General features: G+C 52.7%; 2 protein-coding genes across 2 annotated transcripts; one reads left to right on the forward strand and one right to left on the reverse strand.

Annotated features, from left to right (window-relative positions):
- Positions 1-13,538: 13,538 nt before the first annotated feature.
- LOC129509594 (putative uncharacterized protein encoded by ZNF503-AS2) lies at positions 13,539-21,113 on the reverse strand. Its single transcript, XM_055325338.1, has 3 exons — positions 20,862-21,113; positions 20,438-20,600; positions 13,539-15,257 (listed from the first exon to the last, which is right to left on the reverse strand). The coding sequence occupies exons 2-3, from the start codon at positions 20,588-20,590 to the stop codon at positions 14,787-14,789; spliced, it is 624 nt and encodes a 207-aa protein (XP_055181313.1). The 5' UTR covers positions 20,591-20,600; positions 20,862-21,113; the 3' UTR covers positions 13,539-14,786.
- ZNF503 (zinc finger protein 503) lies at positions 21,113-24,102 on the forward strand. Its single transcript, XM_055325337.1, has 2 exons — positions 21,113-21,600; positions 22,427-24,102. The coding sequence occupies exons 1-2, from the start codon at positions 21,286-21,288 to the stop codon at positions 24,059-24,061; spliced, it is 1,950 nt and encodes a 649-aa protein (XP_055181312.1). The 5' UTR covers positions 21,113-21,285; the 3' UTR covers positions 24,062-24,102.
- The last annotated feature ends 1,024 nt before the right edge of the window (positions 24,103-25,126 follow it).

A 25,126-nucleotide genomic window follows, 5' to 3' on the forward strand; every position in this document is an offset into this window, starting at 1 on the left:
CACTTTTGTCTGCCTTTCCTGCCCAAAAAGGAGGAAGTGGACCAGGCCCTGACAGTCCTGATACACTGCCCTCTCCACCTTCCACCTTGGCCTTCCTAGAAGGAAGGGGAGAGGACTGGCAGGAGAGGGCATGTGGAAACAGGCTTAAACCTACTCACAGATGAAATGGGAACATACACACTCTCACCCCAGCAGGAGGGTGCTTGAGGTCATCTCATCCGTGCCCCCGCATCCATACACAGCTGTGTCTTCTGAGCACAGACTGTTTTGTGGACACTCTACCAATGACGCCAAAGTAGGCAGGGATCTTTTCTACCTTTCCAGGGCTTCCTCACTATTTTTTCCTTCCTCTGCACAGTGCTGGAGTGATCATCCTAAAAGCCTGATTGGACCCACCTGAAATCTTTCAATGCTCCCAATCAGCTAATAACACAGCCCAAAATTTCCAATGTCACTCAAGGTCTTTTAGAATCCTTTCATCCCCTACCCCTCCCACTTCTCCCATCCTCTGCCTGGCTTTTAGCTGTTTTGCGCCCCCACCCCTCTTGTCTCTGATAGGTGATCACACCCAGGGGGCCAGCTGACTAGGTAAGGGACAGATAATCGGGGAAATCACAAAAAAATAAGGCTAGCTCAGATTGACGTGGGCTTTGAAATGTAAGCTGATGACAACATAGAACTACTGAAAGCTCTTGAGCAGAGGAGAAATTGGTTGAATTTGGCGGGGAAGGGCTCCTCTAAAACCAGACTGGATTCACCTCCCCTTACTGCCTTCAGCTTAGGAAGTTATCTTCAGAAGAGAACAAGTAGGTGAGAGAAGAACAGGAAAGGAGGGAGAAGAAGGATCTGTATCTCTGGGTCAAAGAAAATCGGAATAGGAGGGTTGAGGACATCCTGCTACTTCCTCATCATTTTCTTGAGCAAAAAGGAAAATTAAATAACAAAGGTAAAGTTCTTCAGGTAATATGGCCCTCCCTTTGGAAGTGGGAGAGAGCAAAGGAATGCTGAGATAAGGTTGGCCCAGGAGGTGAATAAATGATTCCTTCCCAACACAGGAAGTTTACAAAAGTGAACAGCGGAGACACATCTTGCTTGGGGCTTCATCTTGAACACATCTCTTTCCACTTTGGCCCCAGAAGCACAGAGGGGAAGAGACGGCTCACCGGGTCATCCAGATTCTTCTTCAGTTCCCTCCCGCCATTCCAGTGAGCAACTGAGTGTGAGCTGCAGTAGTAGACCCCTGCCTCACCCCATTTTCTCCCACAGCTCCTCTGCCCCAGCTTCCAAAGACTAGGCACTCAGGGTGTACATAACGAAGACATACACTTCAGGAAAGATGTGTGCTCAGACATCTGCAGTACTATGTCAGCAAGAAGCCCTGTAATTGTGATCCTATTTCCTGTGCCCAAAATTGAGACAGGTACCCCAACGTGTATAGTATATTCATGGGGACTACAGAACAGAAAGTCCAAATCAGATCTGGGCAACTAATCCTGAGCCTATGAATTCTGGAGCTCTAACACTTGCAAATGGAGAGTGAGAAGGTTCGACACCACTAGACATTTCTTTATCACCCTTGATGAAGAGGGCAATATTTTATTCCTACTGTCATCTTTGTTATTATTATCCTTTGGCAGAAAAGGCCCTTCCCCCTAGAGTTCTTCCTCCATCGCATTCCTGCGGACAAAAAGGAAAATCCTGTTTATTTGCAATCAAGGGAGTTGATTCTGGGGTCGTCCAGAACCAGTGAAACAGGAACTGATTTCTTAAAATCCTCCAACTCTGTGCATCACCAGTGGAGAGGATAGGGCCAGTTAACAAAGTTTTATTAGCATTCCTACCTATCCTTAGTCGAATTTCTATTCAGCCTGGCCTCATTTCTTTCAGGCCCAACCCCTGGGCAGGTTAAGATGATTGCTGTAATTAATCATGCCCCAGCCCCTAGTTCAGACTCACCACATTCAGATTTCAATTAAAAAAAAAAAATCTGGAGGTCTGCATACAAAATGGTCTTTGTTGCTGAAGCAGCCTCCTTTCACTCTAAAAGAGGGAGTTTAGGAAAGAGGAGAGGTTTCCAGGGCCCTTGCTGCAATATTTGCATGTTTGTGAGGGATTAAGGATGATCTAGATTCCAAAACACCTCCCTGATCTCCCAACCAGAACAAATTACATTTTAAAATATATACATTAAATGCAATCATAATGTTTGGCATGATTATTCATGGCATAAATGTTAGTTTATTATTACTGTATACTATTATAATTATCATTGCCATTAATTCTCAGTGCCTGAGTTCCCTGCTCTTCGGATCTTAAAAGATACTGTGACTATTGTTTCTATTAAAATGCAAACATTAGCAGGGAGTGGGGATGGGAGTAGGTTTGAGAAAGGTGGGTGGGAGAGGGGTTTCTGCTTTTCACTGCATATGTTCTGTGATTTTTGCAACAAGCATTACCCTGCCTTTGTAATTAAAAAATAATGGAGGAGACTGGATGGAAGGGTCAGGAAAAGAGAAGTCATAGCTGGAACTGCTACCTGGTAATCTCTTAGCATTATTTTCACAAATCCTGAAAACAGCAATTTGCCCGGAACTTGCTGGATGCTCCCAGTCCTTAGCGGGGGGGGGCCAGAAGGGAGGTTATCTCTGGTTTGAGGACAGAGGCTCATAGTGGACTTTTGAAAAGGAAAAAGAACATGGACCAGAAGAACCTGTTCAACTTCATACTGTCCTGTGGGGGAGAGAGAAGCACGTCCAAGTGCCAGATTCCCAACTTGGCTTGGAGAGGTTCTATTCTTTAGAGGTTGATAAGCCCCCCCACCCCCCAATTAAAATGTACAGGACTGGGGCACCTGGGTGGCTCAGCAGTTGAGCGGCTGCCTTCAGCTCAGGGCATGATCCCGGGGTCCTAGGATCAAGTCCCGCATCGGGCTTCCCACAGGGAGCCTGCTTCTCCCTCTGCCTGTGTCTCTGCCTCTTTCTCTCTGTGTCTCTCATGAATAAGAAAATAAAATATTTTTTAAAAATTAAAAATTAAAAAATAAAATGTGTAGGACTCAGCAAATGAGATTCTGATTCCACAGATGCAGCCCTCACATGTATATTTTCTCAAGTACCCCCAGGTAATTTGGACTGTGGCCACCAGACTTGCTGCTTTAGAAATCATTTACTGCAACTACTGATTGAGGAAACTGAGGCCAAAGGCACGGAAGGGACTTGTCCCAGGCCGCCCAGCACAGGAGCAGCTGACCCTGGGCCAGAATTCTCATCTTCTGAAGGAAATAAAATGGGACTTCTACTACATCCCAGTAAGAAGAGGGTGAAGAGACTGGGGAAGAGCACCAGAAAGGTGCCATTTCACATCTAATCACTTCTTGTCACGTCGTAACCATCTTCCTCATACCAAGCCCCATACTGATGGATCAGAAATAACATTTTCAAAGTTATATCTTCAAGGAAATGGCTATTAATGTTCTTCCTCTCCTTTTAGAGCGCTGAGGAATACATATTAATTTTCTCTCTACTTATATTGCCTATTTGCAAATTGTATTCACTACCCAGTGCTCCAATTTGTCCTACCCCTGAAGAGATTATGATGAATAAATGTGTTCCTGGAAATAAAGTAAAATACAAAATTTGTCACTGAGATTTATTTTTATAATTATTTACAGGGATTATTTTAGAATATGTGGGGGGCAATAATAATAATGCACACAAGAGGGTTTTGCCATGATTTACCAATATTAATTCAGAGTCTCTTCCCACTTCTCCGAAAGGAGCCCCAGCTCTCTCTCCGTAGCTCTAAGCCATTGGCAAAGCAAGTCTCAGCTGGACTTGTATCACCAGTACCGGAAAGCTGAGGGTCAGATGAAGTGCTGGGCAAGTCTTGTAGTGGCCAGTACCCTGGCCTACAAGTCCTGGGTTCGAGACCTAGTTTTGCTATTATTAACTGGGTGCCCTTTGCTGAATCCTTTCATTTCTGAGGTCCTCAGTTTTCTTAAATGTAAACTAACTGACCTAAGGAGCAATTTGCTACTAAAATAAAAACACAAGTAAGTATGTACATCTCCCCAAAATAAGGAGAGGGAATGTGCTCATTGATAAATATTTCTTGATACCTACTAGGTGTCAGGTACAGACAATAAGGAACAAGACAGATACAAATTTATTCCCCTAAGGCTTATATTCTGGTGGGAGGACACAGGTAACAAGTAAATAAATAATATAATTTCAAGTCTGTGAAATGCATAATTTCAGATAGCACTGTGATATGCCATGAAGATAAAAGCAGATAATGTGAAGTAGTGATGGAGGGCGGGGGGGGGGGGGCTGATTTGGATACAATGTCCAAGGTCTCTGATAGCTGTTCAGAGCATTTCACCTGTGAAATCCTTGATGGGCAGACTTTACCCACATGAGCCAGACTTTACTACATGAGCCAGACTTTAGCCCCTCTCACAAAGCTTTCTGATGCACAAACTGCACAGCCTCAGATGGGTAAGGGAGTGTTCTGGGAAGGCTTCTCTAAGAGGAGCAACATTTGGGAGGAAATCTGAGTAATAACATGGAGCCAACCACAAGAAGACTCGGGAGAAGGATCCTCCAAGCAGATAGAACAGCAAATGCAAAAGCTATTAGTGTTCTCCTAGTCTCATGTTGTTGTGTTGCCACTTTGCTTATGCCTGAGTAGTGAACTTGAGCTCAAGTGCTTCCCAGGGCACAGTGTCACTCCAGCCAGAAAGAGGAATATTCCAGGTGTAGCCACACCAGCCTTTGGATTGCTGCGCAGCTCCAAAGCACAGGTGGGTGGAAGCCTCAAGATGCTGCAGCTGCAAGCAGAGGCACTCATGGGGCATTCACAGAGGCTCTACAGTCCTAATAAGTATGGTTTTCTTGGAGAAGAAAACATGGAAGGATCACTGACTTTTATACATGACCTCACTGGCACAGACTCTCACAGACACACAAAAGCACATAAACATATAAGTAAGTGGATAGGCACACAGGCCAATGTTGGATTCATGGGTTCCATCTCATCACTACAGTCTGAACACTGAACCCCAATCTGGGACACTCTGGTCTCCCATCTACTGCAGTAGCTACCAGTGGCCAGTAGCGAATACAGAAATTTTAAATAATCAGTACTTAGATTAGAACCTGGAGTGTTTATAGCTTATGCTGAGGTACTAGAAATTCATTCATTCGATTCATTCATTCAAAAAATATTTACTAAGTGCCTGCTGTGTACTTGACACTAATCTAAATTCTGGGGACGGAGCAGTAGAGAACGCTTCTATCCTTGTGGCTCTTAGTTCCAGTGTAAGGAGAGATAATAAGCAAGTAAATACCAAATATGTCAGGTGATGATAAAGTCTGTGGTGAACAAAAGAGCACAGAAAGGGGATAAGAAGTCCCAGGGGGTAGATGGGGTGATCGGGGAAGGCCCAGTTAAGAAAGTGATATTTAAGCCAAGACCTGTAGGAAACGAGGGAAAGCCATGTGCACATCTAGGAGGAAAATGTTCCAGGCAGCTAGAACAGCAAGTGCAAAGGCCCTGAGGCAAAAGAGTGCCTTGCAGGTTTGGAAACAGCAAGGATGTCAGGGTGGCTAGAGTGGAACAAGCAAGAGGAAGAATAATGCAAGTGAAATCAGGAGGCAGGGTATGGTGTGAGGAGGGGAAGCAGATCATCTAGGGCCTGATAGACTAAGACTAGGATTTGGGGCTTGTTCTCCAAGTAAGATGGGGAGCCTTGAATAAAGGACCCATATTTTGTAAAAACTACTCTGGCTGTTGTATTGAAAATAGACCATGGAGAAGGAAGATTAGAAACAGAGAGAGCAGACTATGTATGGTAGGATTCCTGAAGACAGTGAAGAGTGTCTACATATATTTTCAAGACGACATCAACAGAATTTTCTGATGAATTGGACATGGAGAGCATGAGAAACACAGGAGACAAGAGTAACTCCAAGGTTTGACCTGAGCAACTGGAAAGATGAAGTTGTCATACTGAAATGGATGAGCAAGTTAGCAGATGGAAGGACCAGGGGATCACTTTTGGACCTAAGAAGTTTGAGATGTGGGATGCCTGGGTGGCTCAGTGGTTGAGTGTCTGCCTTTGGCCCAGGGCATGATCCTGGAGTCCCAGGATTGAGTCCCGCATCGGGCTCCCTGCACGGAGCCTGCTTCTCCCTGGACCTGTGTCTCTGCCTCTCTATCTCTCATGAATAAATAAGTAAAATATTAAAAAAAAAAAAGACGAAGAAGTTTGGGATGCTTCTGAGACATACAAGCAGAAAGGCCAAAGAGCCAGTCCGTACACAAATGTAAACTTAAGGAAGCAGATATGAACTAGAGTCCTCAGCTTCTAGATGGCATCTAACGCCACGAGACAGGATGAAAAGAATCTGGAGATTAGGTCCTAGAGCATTGACAGTGAGAGGTCAAGGACAAGGAGAGAAACCACAGAAACTGAGAATGAGCAGCTGCAGAGGTAAGGAAGAACCAAAACAAGTCAGACTCTAGAAGCCAAGAAAAAAATGATTAAAAAAAAAAAAAAAGATGAGGTTCTAACATAAGGACCAATTCAGCCAAGGCCCACCAGGGAATGCTGAAAGCACTGGGTGAACAGGAAATTCACAGATTACCTATAAATTACAAACGGGAAATGTACCTTTACAGTGGAGGGATCTGGTGGTCACAACCCTACCCAAGAACCCAAACTTCACATCTCCCAGGGTGAGACAGCCTGATAATATGGGCCTCTAGTGTGATGCAATGGGAAGTACACACTACTCACATGCTATTCTTGCCAAAATGTCTAACCAGAATCTACTCATGAGGAAAGAGACAAATCTAGAAGTGAAACATTCTTCAAGATAACTGAGCTACACTGTCCAAAATGTCAATACCATGGGGGGGGGGTGGGCAGGGAAGAATGTTTTAGATAAAAATGGACTAAAACATGACAACCAAGAGCAATGCATGATCTTTTCTTGGATACTGAAACTAGGGAAAAGAAAAACCACTAAAAAGACCATTTAGTGACAATCATGAACATTTACCTTTGAACCATTTCATGATGTTACTGGTGATATTAAATTAATATAGCTTTTCTTAGGTGCACTAATTGTACTGCGATTTCATAAGAAAATGTTCTTTTTCTTAGGAGATGCAAGCTGAAGAAATCAAGTTGCCTACAGCTTCCAAATGGTTCAGAAAAAAAATAATGCTAAAAAAAAAGAAAAAAGAATGTGTGTGTGTGTGTGTTTCTAAGAGAGAGAAGAGAACATGGTAACATGTGAGCAGCTGATGAGTCTAGGTGAAGGGAAATGGGCATTCATTATCCAGTTCTTTAATTTTTTTATAAGTTTGAAAAACTTTATAAATAAAATATTAAGGAATAAGAGGGAAAATAGAGTGCTACTCAAGGTCAAGTAAGTTGAGGACAAGTAATTAACCATTGAATTTAACAGCAGGGACGTCATCAGTGACTTGAAGACAGGAAGGGAGCAAAAGAGGCAGGCAGGGGCCAGACCAGAAAGACCTACATAAGCCTCACTTTGAGCACAATGGGAGTAAAGTGGATACATTTGTTTTCTAGGGCAACAGGCCTGACAATAGTAGGAAAGCTGATTGGAAGAGGAGAACAGGGTCAGGAACCTGTGCTCACAGGCTCTGAAAATACACCTGACCCCCACGAAGGGTAGAGAGGGCCTGAAGGGAGAGACTGCAGCCCAATTGCCAGGACTTGATGTCTATTTGCCAGACAAGGATGGAGGAGCCAAGATGGTACCATTTAGCAATGTATACATTGTGGGGTGGGGGACTCCATGCAATTAAAAACCCATATGTGCTGTTCTATCCTACAGAGAGGAAGCAGCAGATAAGACACTCTAGAACCAACAGCCACATGTGACAATGTAAATGCAGCGAACTTGAGGACCTGCTGAATCATTCTCTCACTGTGCTCAGTGTATCTGACAGTATGAGCCAAGTTCAGTGTGTTGGGTGTGACAGTGACCTGGTGATGTCTTTGTTCATGAAGTCTCATCCTGGGAATCCCTCTCCCCATAATCTCTTCTATGTCTTGCTCACCCTTGTTGACAAGCTTTCTCCAATGATCCAGCCCTCAGTGACTGCTCCAGGGTCTGAAACATCATTGTAAAGACTCTTACACGTGCCTGGCATTGACTCCTGCTATCTGGTGTTGTTATATACATTCGTATCTGTCCTAACTAGGTGGACAACTCCTTGAGTATAGAGAACCCAGTTTATATGGCAAAGTATTCTCAACTTTGCCCAGAAAAGGTGATCTATAAACTGAAGAAGACAGGGAGAGAGGGAGGGAGAAAATGAAGGCCATAGCCTAACACTTCCCCTAAAAGCTCACCATGCTGACCCCAAGCCCTGGGATCACACTTCTCACTTCTATAGGTTGGAGTGGAGTTACTCGGAGGCCATTGCTTTCAAGCCCCCCAATTCCTGAGTTAGAACCTCTGGTAAGAAGCCTCCCTGAAACAGCCTACAGTGCTCTCTCCTGAAGCTGTTTGCAGTAAGTGACTCACCCAATTAAGAGCATCTACATAACAAAGCCTCACCGGGCTGCAGAGGTCACAGAGACTGTGAAGTGTGTCTTTAGTGTGTGCAGCAGAGAAGGTTCACTAATTACCAGTCATTTCCACCCCTCAAGAGCCTGTCAGCCTTTGAGATGCAGGGGATAAAAGAATCCCCAAATTCCCACCCCACACCAATCATTTCTCCCTCCCATACCCTCCCCTGCATTTCAAACCTGTGACTAATAAGTGCCAGGGATGGGCCTCTGCCCACCTGACTCAGAGGAGGAAGGAGAAAAAAAGAAGTTGCTTTGATTGGGAGCATTTTTCAGTAAAAGGAAACTGGGAAGAGCATGGAAGCAAGGAGACTTCTGGAGGCACTGCATCATTGTCTCCATTCAACAAGCAAACAAACAGAAGTATTGTCTTTTCCCTATTTATAAAGGCAACAAATGTTTGCAGTAGAAACTACAGGTGAGCAAGAAGAAAGTTAAAATCACCCACGAGCCCATTCCCTAAGTGACCAGTGGTTGGTTACATAGACACCCTGGCAGCCTGCACTCTAGGTGACACGCATTAACTGTGGGTGTGTGTGCATGTCCCTATTCTTTCATAACCAGCTTTATTCATTTAACGATAGATCTCTAACATCTCTCCCCTTGGATACATGGAAAGGATGTTAGAGCTCACAGGGATGCTGAACTGAGCTTCCAGAGAAGGTGAGTTTGGACCTTAGAGCTTGAGAGGGAGGCATTTCCAGAACTTCTGAAAGCTGAAGGAGGCCACTGTGAGGCAGGAAAGAGCAATGACTTTGGAATGGGGGCAAATGACTTCCTCTCTACGAACCTCAGTTTCCTCATCTGTAAAACGGGAATAACAGTACATGTCTTCTAGGACTGTTGTGAGGATTAAAAGAAACCATGGAAAGGACTACACAGTCATTGGATGTTTTATTATTCATTTTAATAAGGGTTCATTTATGCCTAATTTAACTTAGCCCTCTGCTAGTGTGAGTTAGGAATACAAAGAAGGCATCTGGTTGGGCCTGGAGGATCTTAAAATCTAACTGGGAACTGGAACACACACACACACACACAAAGTAAACAATATGAATTTAAATAGCTAATAAAAGATATCATCAATTAGTAGTTAGTTAGCTAAGTGTCAGATGAGTGGTACTGACTGCACCCCAGGGGGTCAGCAGTAAGAAAGAACGCAGGGGGATCATCATCATCATCATCACTTTGAGCACTTTCTATGTGCTGGGCATATGCATTGCCTCATTTAATATACCCATTGGCCTGAGAGGTAGGTACCATTATTACATTCATTTTGCACAAGAGGAAACTGAGACTTCAGAGGGATTAAGAACCTTGCCCCCAAGTCACACATCTAGGAATTGTGGCAGTACTGTTCTTTGGAACCAAGCAGCTGGACCCCAGAGCCCACCACATGCTGAAGCACTATGATCTACTCAAATGGAGGTAAGGGAGGGGAAGCTGAGCCCTGAGCTAGATGGTAGAAGAGGGAGGATGTGTCCCCTTCAACTTCTGTGGTTGGAAGCAGGCCCTGCATTACAACAAACAGGAAGGAGCTTCAGATGATAAGCAGGCAAAAAAGGTCAAAACAAAGCAAAACAAACAAACAAAAGTACCACATGCCCTCTAGACAATAGCTTATGGTGATACTGAGGGTTAAGGGAATGACCAGACTTTATTTACTCCAAGAGATTCTTGGCTACTTGGCTATTCTAAAATACTATCCTTCAAGAATGTTTGAAGGCAAGAGATGCCTGGGTGGTTCAGTGATTGAGCATCTGCCTTCAAGCTCAGGGTGTGATCCCGGAGCACCGGGATTGAGAGCCTGCTTCTCCCTCTGCCTATGTCTCTGCCTCTCTCTGTGTGTCTCTCATTAATAAATAAATAAAATCTTAAAAAAAAAAAAAGAATGTTTGAAGGCGAGTCTGTGATAGGGTTCTATATTTTTTTTTGGACTCCTGTGTTAGTATCCCAGTGATGGTAACTCCAGTAGAAATAAGATTTGCCAAAGGGGACAGGTAAAGGATATGCTTGACTGCAAATATAGAAATCTCCAATGTCACTGACTTGAACAAAGAGGAATTTGCTATTTCTACTACCACAAAAATTCTGGGGGTGGGTGATTACTAGAGATGGCCCAGTGTCCCAGTGATGCCAGAATTAAGTGTCTCTGCCATTCTCTTGGACTTTTCGCTGCTACAGCTGTAGATAGTATATCCAAGTTCATAGAAGGAATAAAAGAGGTAGAGAGGAAGGGGAAGTGTCAAAACATCTGCATCATCTCCTTTGATCAGGAAAACAAGAGTGTTTCCCAAAGTTTCCCCTCTAGCTTTGCCACCTCCATACTTGTATTTGTGTCTCAAATGCAAAACTGGGTCACTTGACCATCCCTAGCTGTAAGGATTGGGAAAGACAAAAATAGGATTGTCGTGATTGGTGTAGACACTGGGCCTGGCACATTGCTATAATGGTAAGCTTAGGAAAAAGGAGGAAGGTGGATATTGAACCATATATCTAAATTCAGGTATCAGACTTGGGCATTGCAGGATTAGAAATAGGATACAAGAGCATGGAGGACAAGGAATTTCTAGGGAGAACTGACACAAAATGGGAAAACACAGGGCATGTGGTAAGAACAAAGAAATTAGATTTGACTGGGGTATAGGCAGCTGCACTTTTGTAATCTACCCCATGGAAATAAAATCACTGACTGCAAGGATATAGACTCAGGAAATTTTGTTAGTGAGAAAAAAACCCTGATAGCAACCATTATGACTATCATGGGGGGATGGTTGAATATGGGGGTATCTTCATTCTAAGGAATACTATGTGACTAAAAATAAATAAATTACCTCTATACCTATAAACCCATTTGTTTTCAAGAAAGAATGAGGAACAGATAGCTCTAATATTTTCATTATATACACAAGCAATAACATAATAGTCCCATATATGTGAGCACAGTTCATATGAGCCTGGTGAGCGTGGAGAAAGGGACAGAAGTTACATCCCAGCTGTTAACACTGGATATCTCAGAAGACTGAGTGGGAAATAAGGAGGAGATGGGTGAGATCATAAAGTTTGTCTTTTTGTATGTTTGAGGGCTTTGCTGGTTGAAGTCAACATGTTTATTTCATAATTTTGAAATGCAACTTAAAACTTTTTAGAAGTAGTTTAGAACTAGATTAGGAAGAGTTGAATGTTTCATGTGGACGAGGGGGAGCCACTGAAGATTTGGGGACAAGGGAATGATGTGATCAAGAAAATTCGCATGAGGATGCCTAATGCATTAGAGGCAAGAGAGGCTAGAAAATGAACAGTTAGAAGGTTCTTATGGCAGCATCTCAGTCAAGACCTAATAAGGTACTCAACTATGATAGCACTAATATATGAAGTGAGAAAGATAAAAGCTACAGGCTTGAGACATACAAGGCGGAATGGTGGGAGGGGTGGTCATGGGGGGGTCCATCACCTGTGTCAACTAACAAATCTTACACTTTGAAAATCTGAATAAATGTCTGGAAAACCATAGATACTTCTCTTCTCCAACCTCCTTGAGGATTCCCTTATTTGATATTAACAACATATAGGTTCACAATAATATTTTCGTGAGTTTTTTTTTTATCCCCCTTATTAAATTGAAAACATCTCAGGATAGGAGATCCTAAAGAATACTTACTGGTGGCCCCCCAAAGTGCAAAATGAACCCCAAAAGTCATTATTCACCCATTCAGCACATTCAGTACCTCAATCTCATTATCTGTAAAACAGGACCTTCATGGCACTTACCTTATGCTGTGAGGACATAATTCACGCACAGTTCTTATAGTATCTGGCATAAAGTGAAGTCAAAAAGTGTTAACTTTTCCTGGAAGACAGGTGGGACCCCATGATCACGGATATGTATTCCCTACTATCCGAGGGGGAGGGGGACGACTGGCCTGATTTCAGGAGATGTTCGAGAGCCCCTGGGCCAGGCTGGTCTCGGGGGTACCAAGAGACCAAACTTAGACAAAGTCTTACATGCGAGTTCGGGCCCAGGTTGTTAGTGTGCATGCGCATTTGGTCCTGAGATTTAAGAACCCTAGGACAGCACGCCCAGGTGGGGGAGAGGAGCGCCGGGGGGAGGGGGTGCCCCCCCCCCCGCGTCCCGGAGATGCTGCAGCCCAGTCAGCGGAGGCGGAGCCTAAGAGGCCGGGGCGGGGCCGGCGCCGCGGAGGGGCGGGGCTTGTGCCCCGGAGGGGCGGGGCTCGCGCGGCAGCCTGAGGCCCCGCCCCCAGCGGAAGTGCTGCCGGGCCCGCCCCTCCCTCGCGGTGCGGGGTCCCCGGGCCGGTCCCCGGGTCGGCTCTGCCCCACGCGATTCAGCTATTAGAGGGAGTTCGGCCGGGGCCCCAACGCCTGGTCGGAAGAGGAGGACCTGGGTCGGCGTGCGTGGCCGTCTCGGGCGGCGCTCTGTCCCTCCCACTCCCCCGTCCTCCTTTCCATTCCTCTGTTACCAGCGCGGCCGCGGGCGCCGCGGGGAACCGCACAGGTAAAGACTCTGCTCCTGAGGACGCAGGTGTGGGCGCCTCCCCGGCTGGACGGGCAAGGGGGAGGCTGACGGCACGTGCCCAGCTTTTTTCCAAAGCGACTATGTCGACGGTGGGGCTGGGGGTGGGCGGGACGCGGCCCCCGGGAGCGCTGGGGAAGTCGAGGGGGCGGGACTGAACCCCCAGAGCCGGGGCGCCGGATCATTGGTGTCCCCGCGTCTTGCGCAGGCTCCGTGGTGCCTGCGAGGTTGTGAGCTGGTTGGGCCGGGGCCGCAGCTCGGGAGGGTCATCCCCCCACCCGCTCCCCGCGGCGCCTGGGGTCTGACGGTCGCTCCTCCCGGGCGCGCAATCCGAGGTTTGCAGAATGAAAATCAATAAAATCAATGCAAATGCAAAGAACACGAAACGTGTTGGATTGTTATTATTTGCGTTTGTTAAATTCTTTTATTTAAAAAAAATTTCTCCTTGGAAAAGGTGGCTTTGGCTCGGATCAGGGCCTCGGAGAGGGACGCAAAAGCCCCCCCCCTCCGGGGTCTTCCCGCAGGGGGCAGGGGCGGGTCCTCGGTCCGGAGCCGCTCAAACTTCCCGTGCCGCAGCGCTGGATCCAGCCGCGGGAGGGGAGCCCCCGGTGCGCTCGGCTTCCGGATAAGGCTTTCCCCTGCGCCTCATTGTCCGCACTTTAGGGAGATGCACCCCCCTCTCCACTCGCATTTCCCCGGTTCACCACCTCCAAGCCACGGGGGCCGTGCCTCCTCCCCTCCCCCCCAGATCTCCCCGGCGCTTTAAATAATGATATTTGCATGCAGGGAGCGATTCATAAATATGTCAGGGCCGGTGAAATATAGGCAACATTTCAAACTTTCTATTTAAAAAACATGAATTATGGCCGCGGAAAATGTGTTCCCATTTAAAGGCGATACGAAGTATTTGGTGTCTCGTCCCCGGGCCCATCCATCACGCAGACAATAAAGAGAGTTTTTCGCCCTGACACCCGCGATTTATGGGCGCCCTTCTCTGCCCTCATCACTCACCCGCCGCGGCCAGCCCGGCGACAGGCCCGGCGGAGAGACCGGCAGCCGCCCCCCACCCCCGCGCCGGCCCGCGCGCGCACTTTGCGCCCTCGCCGGCCCCCCCAAGGCCGCGGCTCCCAGGGGGGAAGCGCCCGCTCCAGGGAGCTGGGAGGTCGGCGGTGACGGTCTAGGCAGCCGAGCGGGAGCTGAAACCACCTTCGTCCTCTCACCCCCGTGCAAGCCTGTCTTAGGGCCGGGGCCGAGCGCGCCCAGAAGCGGCCTTGCGGGCCGGCTCAGCGTCCGGGCCTCGCCCGCCAACCGCGGCGCCGCGCCTCTAAGTTTCCAGCGCAGCCCGCCGGGGCTTATTTACGCGGGGGTTCGAGGTGAGCGGAGAGGACTGGGCCGGGGGTTCCCCAAGCCGATTGCTAGGCATCCCGCCCCGGGGAAGGCGAGCTGGTCCCCCGACCTTCCCTGCGAGCCCTGCTGGGCGGACGCTTCTGGGCAGAGGTCTTTCTGCAACTTTTACAAAGCTTCCTTCTCCCTGGTGCGATCCCCACCAACACATCCTGGGCGTCCGCTATCCACTGGAAACTATTTTTTTTACCGACAGAGGCCGAGGGGTTGGCGAGAAATAAGGAAGGGGAGGCGCCTTCCCTAGGGTTTCGCCTCGGGCCAGGCTCGGCCGCCCCAAGCCTCCTTCAGCCGGCGCCCCACCTTGCGCGCGCGCACCCACCAGCGCGCGGTCCTGCCTAAGTCGCCACCGGATCGTTGTGGCAAAGTTGCGTCGAAGAAAGTTCGGGCTTCTTTTGCCTCGGCATTTGCTTTCAGTTTTCGCCGAGGGCGGACTCCGCCCGGCGGGTTCCCGAAGCACACCCCCACCCCAGGGATGGGGGCTGCCGGCACTGCGGGGCAGCAAGGTGCCGCCCCCGGCCTGAGGGCGCTCACAGCCCAGTCTCCTTTGGAGGCCGGACCTGCAGCCGCAAGATCACCAGGAGCCACCTCGCGTCCCGCGCTGGGCTGATGCGTCCGCATACACTCGAACCGGGAGCCGTTTCCTGCCGGATGCCTGCGAGCTGCATTTATTCGGATCCTGGAGGCGCAAACCGCAGAGAAATCCCGTCGATTCTAAAAACGACAAGGTTGAATTTATTAGAGCAAGATTTATGTGTAAGTGCAGGGAGATGAGCATTATACAAACAGCTCCACGTCTAGTGTGAACGGAAGATCGCTTCCGGTTTCAAGGGCATGTAATATAACCATTTGAATGTTTAGATCTATAGAGGGATATAAAATATTATTAAATTCTTGGGTGTGTACACATACAGTTTAGTTAGAAAAATTCTAGAGCAAGTTTGTTGTTTTTTAAAACAGTTCCTGCTTGAATGCAATTCCGGCTGGAGATAGCCTTCATGTCCCAATAACCACCCAGCGAATATTTCCTATAACCAGAGTGAGTTCTGCTAGGTTGAAGGGTGCATGCATTATGTGTGCTTCTTTAAATATCTGCGGAGGAGCAGAGGTGAAATAAATACATTTAAGGAGAGCAAGCACACAGATAATTGAACTGCATCGCTACAATATTTCCAGGCATGGAAATAAATATTACTACCAGGTGGCCTGCGGAAGTTGTGCACAAATAGGGGGGCTTTCGGGAACCCGGGGTGGGAGCCACGGGTGCTGCAGCTCTGGACACCGAGCACGCTGAGGTGGGCTCTATTCCATATCCTCGACCTCGGACAACGCGGTGACTGCTGGGCGAGGCACTGCCGGGACGGCCAACACTGCCTTGCCTCCGGGGTTCTCCAGGATTCATGCTCTGAGAGGGAGACTTCAACAGGCGCTGAACCTGGCATTTGGGGTCATAGGACCTGGGGTCATGCCGGCGGACCTTTCCCCCTTAGCCACTTGAGTGACCCCACAATCCTGGCTCCAGCGGGCTAGGCAGTGGCCATTTGGGCCTATGGATTTGGAGCAAGAGCTCAGAAAAAAAGATAGGTCGTGCTTGATCCCAAGGTGTCTCAAAGCGCAAAGCTGGAGGACACCGGAGAAGGCCAGGATTTCGCTTCCATGCGGAGTCTGGGCCCCACCCAGCTGGGGAGCTCCAGTTTGAAGCCATAGAAGTGATTATCTGACTGCATTTACTTATTACGTGTTAGGCACCCCCTCACAGACTCAGTGCTGAAGCCCAGATGCCCGGAGGGTCTCCTCCACACACTTGCAAAGCTCAAGCAACACCGAGAGCGAGGTCCGCGACGTTGTAGCTGTGAAACTCCAAGGCCAGATACTTATTCCAGAATAGGGCTCTTGCAACAGTCCAACCATCACACTGCCCTGGTCCTTTTTTTCTCATCCCTCCAAGCGCACCCAACCCTGGCACAGGCGCAGAGCTTCTGAGAGCCCCTGTTTGGGGAGAAATTAGGCAGGACTTTGTCAGGAGTTCCTGGGAATTGCACACACTCCCGAGGCAGCCCTGCCGCAGAGAAATAACCCGGACCCTAAGAATGCCCTGCTTCAGAAAGTGTGACTGCGCCAAAGTAGTCTATACTGTGTACCGAGAGGAGGGAGAGAGAATAGGAAATATTCCCTGTCAAGTAGGAAAGGGGGGAAAGGAAGAGAAGAAAAAAAAAGAATAAAATGATTAGGGAATCTAGAAAGAAGTGGGTGGGAAACAAAAAAAGAGAAGAGAGGAAAGAGGAAAAAGTCAAGAGAGGCGATCTGAAAAGCGTACAGGCTATGGCGAGGCCCTGGGACCAGACCGTGGCTCCGGCAGGCCCGGTGGCACCGCAGGCCGGAGAAGAGGTGAGGGCCGCCGGAGCCGGTCCCCCACCAGCCGTGCGAATCTGGGCCCTGATCCCAGTCCGGAGGGGCGGGCCCGGGTCCAGCGGCCGCCGCCTGCTCCTGCTCTCCCCCCTCCCGGGGGACCACAAGGCGGGGCGGGACCGGGGTGGGGAGGCCCCCAGGGGCGCGCGCCAGTCCCGGACTGTTGGGGCGCTCTGGGCCAGGCTTTCCAGCTCGCCGGGCCTGACCTGTCAGGCGGATTATCTTCGAGGGAGATTAATAGGGGAGGCGGGCTGCAATAATAATCGTTTTGTTTGATGTGACAACTCTGATAGGCGTTGATTTACTTACAAACTGATAGGCTTTTAATTGAGCGCCTCCGCCGAGCCCGAGATGAAAGGGAAGCGGCGGTGAAAGGCGGCCCGCCTGCCCTCCGGCCTCAATACTGATTAGCCATCTCGACAGTGAATAGTTCAAGGCATTTTCAAACTTTTTTCCTCAGCTCTCTCGCCTTCCTTCTCCTCCCACCCCCTCCTCAAATATCTGCCATGCCCACTCCTTTTTTAGAGAAAACAAATCATTTACACTGTGTGCAAATAAAATCCGCAGGACATCCACGCCAACCGCCGCGGGGGCTGCAGGCTTTAGGCCTAGTGCGGAGTAATTAATAACTCCCCCATCCCCAAGGCCTCCAAGGCCTTCAGGGATTTGGCCTCCCCGGCGAGGTGCGCAGGCTCCGATGCCGGCGCCTCCCGAAAGCCCGGGGCGCGCAGGCCCCCAGGCGCCCCCGTGCGCTCGGACCTTCCGAGTCGGGGTTTGCGAAGAGCGGATGCACGCGGACCACGGTCCCCCCGCGCGCGCGGCCCGGCGCAGGCCTGCGAGCGTGTGCTGCCGCACCGAGGCACGCCCCTCCTGGGGCACGCGGGGCCCACTCTCTGGTGCCCGCAAGGCTTTCGGTGCCGAGGCTGATGCCCGAGAACCGCCCGATGTAAAGAGAAAGCTGCTGGGATTCCAGGAGAGGCAAAGAACTGAGTCTGGGGCCGGGGGGCGGGGGCCGGGGGGGGGGAATCTCCGGCGGGGCGGGGACGGGGCGGGAGGAGACGCCCGCTGTCACCGCCAGCTCTGGCCACCGCCCCCAGCCTTCGGGGTCCCGGCGTGTCGAGGAGGCTGCGGCGACGCGCGGCCCACGGCTGGGCTCGCGGAGCTGGGAGCTCTACGGTGGATGCCGGCCGACACCTCGACAGCCGCGCGCTCCGCGACGCAGACACCATCACGCCCGCAGGACGCCGGCGGCCTCCCGCACCCGCTGCCCCGCAGAGACAGCTGAGGACTGTCCTGCCCTCCGAAACTCCCCAAAGATTATTCAGACCACCTTCACAACCTCGCGTGTGGCCTCACCGCCGTCTCACGGACTCACCTTCCTCAGGTGCCGCACAGTTCAAATCCCCTTGAACGCAGGTGTGTGCTTACACCTACACACACGCACGCACACACCCCGACCAACAGCAGCCCCAAACACACACCGCCTCACTTTCCTCTTCTCCATCCAGATCATCTGTAGTCAAGTTACGGTCTCATCAAGTTTACCAACCCAAAGGATCAAGGGATAAGACGAAAACGCAGGAAGAGAATGCCTACGAGAAAATTCTAAAACTCACCCCAGAAAGTTCTCGGTACCTGCGTGGAATGGGAGAGAGACAAAAAGGTGGGGGTGGTGGTGGTGGTGGTGGATGGGGTGGTGAGAGAGGAGAGGGCGAGCCTGCGGAGGGCAGGTCCCAGCCCCGACCCCCGCCGTCCGGGGCGCAGCGCCGAAGGAAATCGGGTGGCCAGCCCGGGCCCCTGCCCCCCGCGCGGGTACAGACCGGCTCCTGGCTCCCCGCGCTCCCTGCCCTACCATTTATCAAAGGACTTGACAACAAAAGAAGAGCCGGGGCGGAAAAGTGGGGGAGGGGAGATTCAAAGTCGTCCAAGTCCTTCCGAGGAAGGGGTAGTGTCCTCCTCCTGCCCCCTTTCCAGTTTCTGCGAGTTTCTGGAGGCGACCTCCGAACTCGCTCCGGACGCTCCCCAAGAAAGCCCTGAGAACGCACACAGCGGCACGGACGTACACACACACACTTGTGCACCCAGCTCCAGGTACACGGAGGCTCGCACAGCGCCTCCCCTCTTCCTTCCAAACCGCCCGAGTGACGGTGCAAATCGAGGGGAACACGGCAGTCCCGCTCCGCTTCCCTGGAAGACCCAAGTTCCTACAGGCAGCCGCCCCCTCCCGCCGCCCCCTCGGCTTCCCCTCCGCAGCTCAGTCCCCGCTCGGCGTTCCTAGGAATGCGAGCGAGCAGCCCAGAGTAAGCCCGGCCACCCAGCCCGCGGGGACACCGCAGGGTGGGAGCGGGTTGGGGAGGGGGCCGGGGTCCGCCCGAGTCGCCTCTCCACCGTGCGCCCGAGGCCGGGCCTCCTCGCGGCCTCTCAGCCCTAGCCAGGGTCCGAAGGGAGGCTCGAGAATGAAGGCGGGGGCGGGGGGGAGCGACCCCACCACGGACCACCGGGACTCGACACTACGTTGTGGTGCGGGGCTCTTGGAAACCCGAGTTTGGGGTCGGGGCAGGACGAAGGATGGGGTCCGCCGCAGGCTAGCAGCCCGACATCCTCACGCTCCCGAGGGACTGACTCTCCGGGGGACAGAAAGCTCTCCCATCTTAGACGTCGCCGCCGCCCGCCTCGAGTACCCGGGGCAGCTTCCCCCTCCGCGGCCCCAAGAGACCCAAGTCCCAGAGGTAGGAAGGGGTCTGTCCTTCCACCCTGAGAGGGGCGAGGCGCGCACCTCGGGCCTGTGCCACCCTCCCGGCGCCCTGGGCACACCTGCGCACTTTACTCTCACTATTCATTTTCCTGACACACACAGCCTCTTTCCCCCTCTTCCATTCTTTTCCTTAGAGCCGCCCCCCCCCATCCCGGGAGGCTGCTCCTCCCCCCCCCGCTGGTTCCCCCTTGGTCTCTTCCTTACTCTCCATCTCTCTCTCTCTCTCTCTCTCTCTCTCTCTCTCTCTCTCTCTCTCTCTCTCTCCCCCTCTTCTTTTTCCCTTCAAGTCGCACCCGCCTTGTAATCAGCAACAAAAGCTGACATAAATCACGGGCGGATTGACAAGAGCTGACAAATAACTGATTGATTGCGGTCGAGGAACATTGACAATTGATGGAGGGGTGGAGATGCCCAAAGAATTGGGGAGAGAGGGGGAGAGAGGAGGAGAGAGGGTAGCAGGGGAGAGTAAGAAGGGGGGGGAGGACTGAGTGTGAAACAGAGGAAACATGTGACCCCCGCTCCAGCCCCAATCTGCGCGTCCCCGGGCGTCACGTGGCTGGGAAGGGCTGGGAGCCCCGCGCGCAGCCCGGAGAGGAGCCGCCGCCGCCGCCGCCGCCACCGCCGCCGCCTCCGCTGCCCACCTAGCTTCTGGTTTCTCCGCTGCCGAACCTCGGGAAATCAAAGCGGGCGGGCGGACTTCCTCCGTCACCCGCTCCGCACCTTTCCTTACCCAGGCGGCCGCGCCGCGAGAGATTTCAATTACTGAGCGAGACAGAGTATTTGGTGTGTGGGTCCCCTGTGCACCCCTGGAGCCGAAAGTCGGGCCGTGGTCCGGACTCCCGCCGCTGCGCCTTCTAGTCACTCCCTCAATCCTGTTCCTCATACGCACCCTCCTGCAAAAAAAATAGGTTTCGGTTTATTTTCGAGCCCGGGAAAGGCAGGACGACGCAGAAGAAAAAAAGAGGGAGGCGGCGGAGAGCAAACGCAGAATAAATGTCCAGCGCGTCCTCGGAGCGAAATCGAGGGAGGGGACACGCGGGAGGGGGGCGGTGAAGAAGGAGCTGCCCATTAAAACCAGCGCTGAGAGTCCTGGCGGCGGCGGCGGCGGCGGCGGCGGCGCGGGACGCGTCACATCCCCTTGACCCTCCAATCACCTCGGGCTCCCATTTGATTGGAAGGCGGCAAAGGCTTTAATCTCCCCCTCGGTGCAGCTGCTTTTGAAGTGAGTTTCCTCGCCAGAGCCCCGGCTGGACAGGCAGCGGCTCACATCGCCCAGCGCAGCGCCAGCGCCGGGTCGCCAGCGCGCAGCGCAGGGGCGCAGCCCGAGGCGGACACGGCGAGCCCCCCGGCGCGCGCACAGTCCGGCCGGCTCCTCCCGCGCGGCCACGGCCCCGCCGCGGGCCACCCAGGATTATCCGCTTCTGGCTCCAGGCGCCAAGAGGGCGCGCCGGGTGCCCGTGGCCGCCGCACCAGCTCCTCCTCCTCCTGCTTCTGCTCCCCGGGCGAGCGCGCAGCCCGGAGCCCGCCCCGCGCCTCCCGGAGCCCTCCCCCCGCTGCTCCCATGCGTGCGGGTGGGTCATGAGCACAGCGCCCTCGCTTTCTGCCCTAAGAAGCAGTAAGCACAGCGGCGGCGGCGGCGGCGGCGGCGGCGGCGGCGGCGCGGACCCTGCCTGGACCAGCGCGCTCTCTGGAAATAGCTCCGGCCCCGGCCAAGGCTCGTCCCCGGCCGGCAGCACCAAGCCTTTTGTGCACGCTGTGCCCCCCTCTGACCCTCTCCGCCAGGCTAACCGCCTGCCCATCAAGGTGCTGAAGATGCTGACGGCACGGACTGGCCACATTTTGCACCCCGAGTACCTGCAGCCCCTGCCTTCCACTCCCGTCAGCCCCATCGAGGTAAGGACTGTCCCCGGCTCGCGCGGGGACCCCCCCCCCACCCGCTGCCGCTCCGTGGGATTTCTTGCTCTCGGGATCTGGGGGTGGGGTGGGAGTGTGTGGGGGGGTGGGGGCTGGGGGGGCGGGAGGTCAGAGTGATTCAGCTCTGGGATGGGGGAGAGCACAGTGCTCCCGAACCCGTAAAACTAGGGCGGAAAGAGGGGGAGGAGGTAGATGGGGTGTGATTGCTAGGGGACAAAGCAGCCAAAACTTATTTCTCTCTCTGGTATTAAAGCCCCAACCCCGACCCAGGCCCCCTCACTTTGGGCCCCGGAAGACGGGCGGAAGTCGAAATGCGGTTCCAAAGTCGCAATCTTAAGGTTCCCCAGAAGCTGGTATTTGCACACAGCCTCTAAGGCGCCAACTGCCCAAGCCCTTACTCTGGATAATTGGGGATGTGCGTGTGTGTATGTGGGGGGCGGGGGGGGCGCAAGGTATAGTCCTGGGTCTAGGAGCCAGAAACCAAAACATTTACTGAGTATTTACCAAAAAAATACGGTTAGCTCTTAGAAAGGGCAGGAAATATCCTGATTTGGCCGGGGCGCTGGGCAGGGCGGGGGCGGGGGGCGGACTGCCGCCTTTCTCAAGGGCGAATGTCTGTACGTGTCGGTCTGTCTGTCCGTTTGGCGAGGAGGGTGAAGTGGTGCTGCCTAGGATTGCGCTGAGAGCTGGGAGGATCCACACTGGCGGTTGCGGAAGGGCGTTTGAACCCCAGAAGCCAGGATTCTAAAGGGTTTCCCCTTCTTTCTCTTTGTGCCACCCCCCCAACCCCACGTCTGACCCGCAGCTTGATGCCAAGAAGAGCCCGCTGGCGCTGTTGGCGCAAACATGCTCACAGATCGGGAAGCCCGACCCCTCGCCCTCTTCCAAACTCTCCTCTGTCGCCTCCAACGGGGGCGGCGCGGGCGGTGCCGGCAGCGGCACCGGGGGCGACAAGGACGCAAAGTCGGGCCCCCTCAAGCTGAGCGACATCGGCGTGGAGGACAAGTCGAGTTTCAAGCCGTACTCCAAGCCCGGCTCGGATAAGAAGGAGCCGGGAGGCGGCGGCGGCGGCGGCGGCGGCGGCGGGGGCGGCGGCGGGGGGGTTTCGGCCGAGAAGTCCGGATTCCGGGTACCGAGCGCCACCTGCCAGCCGTTCACGCCCAGGACAGGCAGCCCCAGCTCCAGCGCGTCGGCCTGCTCGCCGGGAGGCATGCTGCCTTCGGCCGGGGGCGGCCCGGAGGGCAAGGACGACAAGAAGGACCCCGACGTGGGCGGCGGCGGCGGCGCCAGCAAGGGCTCCGGGGGCGCCTCGGCCGAAGGGGCACCCGCGGGGCTGGCGCACGGCCGGATCAGCTGCGGCGGAGGGATTAATGTGGACGTGAACCAGCACCCAGATGGGGGGCCCGGGGGCAAGGCTCTAGGCTCGGACTGCGGCGGCTCCTCGGGCTCCAGCTCCGGCTCCGGCCCCAGCGCGCCCGCCTCCTCCTCGGTGCTGGGCTCCGGGCTGGTGGCCCCCGTGTCGCCCTACAAGCCGGGCCAGACAGTGTTCCCTCTGCCCCCCGCGGGCATGACCTATCCGGGCAGCCTGGCCGGGGCCTACGCGGGCTACCCGCCGCAGTTCCTGCCGCACGGCGTGGCTCTCGACCCCACCAAGCCCGGCAGCCTGGTGGGGGCGCAGCTGGCGGCGGCCGCGGCGGGCTCCCTGGGCTGCAGCAAGCCGGCCGGCTCCAGCCCCCTGGCCGGGGCGTCGCCGCCGTCCGTGATGACAGCTAGTTTGTGCCGGGACCCGTACTGCCTCAGCTACCACTGCGCCAGCCACCTGGCAGGGGCGGCGGCGGCCAGCGCGTCGTGCGCTCACGATCCGGCCGCGGCGGCCGCGGCGCTCAAGTCCGGATACCCGCTGGTGTACCCCACGCACCCGCTGCACGGCGTGCACTCGTCGCTAACGGCCGCCGCCGCCGCCGGCGCCACGCCGCCCTCCCTGGCCGGCCACCCCCTCTACCCCTACGGCTTCATGCTCCCGAACGACCCGCTCCCGCACATCTGCAACTGGGTGTCGGCCAACGGGCCCTGCGACAAGCGCTTCGCCACGTCCGAAGAGCTGCTGAGCCACTTGCGGACCCATACGGCCTTCCCCGGGACGGACAAACTGCTGTCGGGCTACCCCAGCTCTTCGTCCCTGGCCAGCGCCGCCGCGGCTGCCATGGCGTGCCACATGCACATCCCCACGTCGGGCGCTCCGGGCAGCCCCGGGACGCTGGCGCTGCGCAGCCCCCACCACGCGCTGGGACTCAGCAGCCGCTACCACCCCTACTCCAAGAGCCCGCTCCCCACGCCCGGCGCGCCCGTGCCCGTGCCCGCCGCCACCGGACCCTACTACTCCCCCTACGCCCTCTACGGACAGAGACTGACCACGGCCTCGGCACTGGGGTATCAGTGAGGGCGGTGGGGAGGGTCAGCGAGGGAGAGGAAGCGGCAGGGGGGAGGGAGGAGCCGAGGGGGGGTGGGAACAGGGCAGAGGCTACTGTCACCCGCGCGTGGGGATGCCCCGGGCCAGGAGAGGGAAAAAATATATATATACCGTATCTATCTACCCGAAACAGCGACCGAGACCCGGTGGGAAACTCCTCTTTCCACCCCCACCCTCTCACCTCCCCACCCACCCAAACTTTATAAAAGTTGGAAAAAAATATCATTTGACTTTTTATAGAAAAAGAAGGAAAAAATTAATTGAGAAAGTGTTCATCTGAGGACTGCATCGGTGGACACTGGTATTTATTTATGTTAGCTCCAAGCGGACCCGTGGTTCAAAAGTGCATTATTTAGGTTGAGCTCCGTAGGTTAAAAAAAAAAAAAAAAGAAAAAAGAAAAAAAAGAGGAGGGGTTAAAAAAATTAAATCTCGAGGGTAAAAGTGTGGAAAACAAACCCTCCCGTCCCTTGTAGATTATAAATAAATACAAAACCGCCACAGAACTAGAGGTCTTCTCTTTAATGTTACTTTAAAATTGCTATTATTGTATTGTACGTTCTTATTTAATGTCTGATTGAAACACAAATTTACATGCATGTTTGTTACAAAAAAAGAAAAAACAAACAAAACAAGTCACAATTTGTCAGCTCTGATTTCAAATTGCAATTATTTTTAAGGTGTATACCATCGAAAGAGAATGGGTATTTTTTTGTATGTATTCTGGAAGAAAACAGAAAAAAAAAAGGAAAAACAATTCTATTCCAAAACCTCATTTGCCTTATTTTGTTCTTTAAAAGGAACACAACTATTTTTAATTTTTAAGTCCACCCGCTGAGAAGGGGACAAGTAAGGTTTACGTCATGTACTAAAATAATAGACAATGTATCGCTTTAAAGATTAAAATTCCGTATATTTGATGTATTAAAAGGTTTTACTTCTTATTATTATCTTTTTTATTTTTTTGGTAAAAGAGAAAGGAAGAGCGTGGCAGTTTCGGCCGCAGTGGGTTCCCTGGGCCTCACGGCTACTCCTAC

Source organism: Nyctereutes procyonoides, unplaced genomic scaffold (genome assembly GCF_905146905.1).
Source record: "Nyctereutes procyonoides isolate TBG_1078 unplaced genomic scaffold, NYPRO_anot_genome, whole genome shotgun sequence".
Taxonomy (NCBI): domain Eukaryota; kingdom Metazoa; phylum Chordata; class Mammalia; order Carnivora; family Canidae; genus Nyctereutes; species Nyctereutes procyonoides.

Excerpts from the sequence above, each read along its gene's own strand:
- ZNF503 (XM_055325337.1), top strand. The coding sequence starts at position 21,286 with ATGAGCACAGCGCCCTCGCTTTCTGCCCTAAGAAGCAGTAAGCACAGC. Across the intron at positions 21,601-22,426 it reads CTCCCGTCAGCCCCATCGAG|CTTGATGCCAAGAAGAGCCC; the intron begins GTAAGGACTGTC and ends TCTGACCCGCAG.
- LOC129509594 (XM_055325338.1), bottom strand. The coding sequence starts at position 20,590 with ATGAGGAACAGGATTGAGGGAGTGACTAGAAGGCGCAGCGGCGGGAGT. Across the intron at positions 15,258-20,437 it reads CTCGCGGCGCGGCCGCCTGG|AATCGACGGGATTTCTCTGC; the intron begins GTAAGGAAAGGT and ends TGTCGTTTTTAG.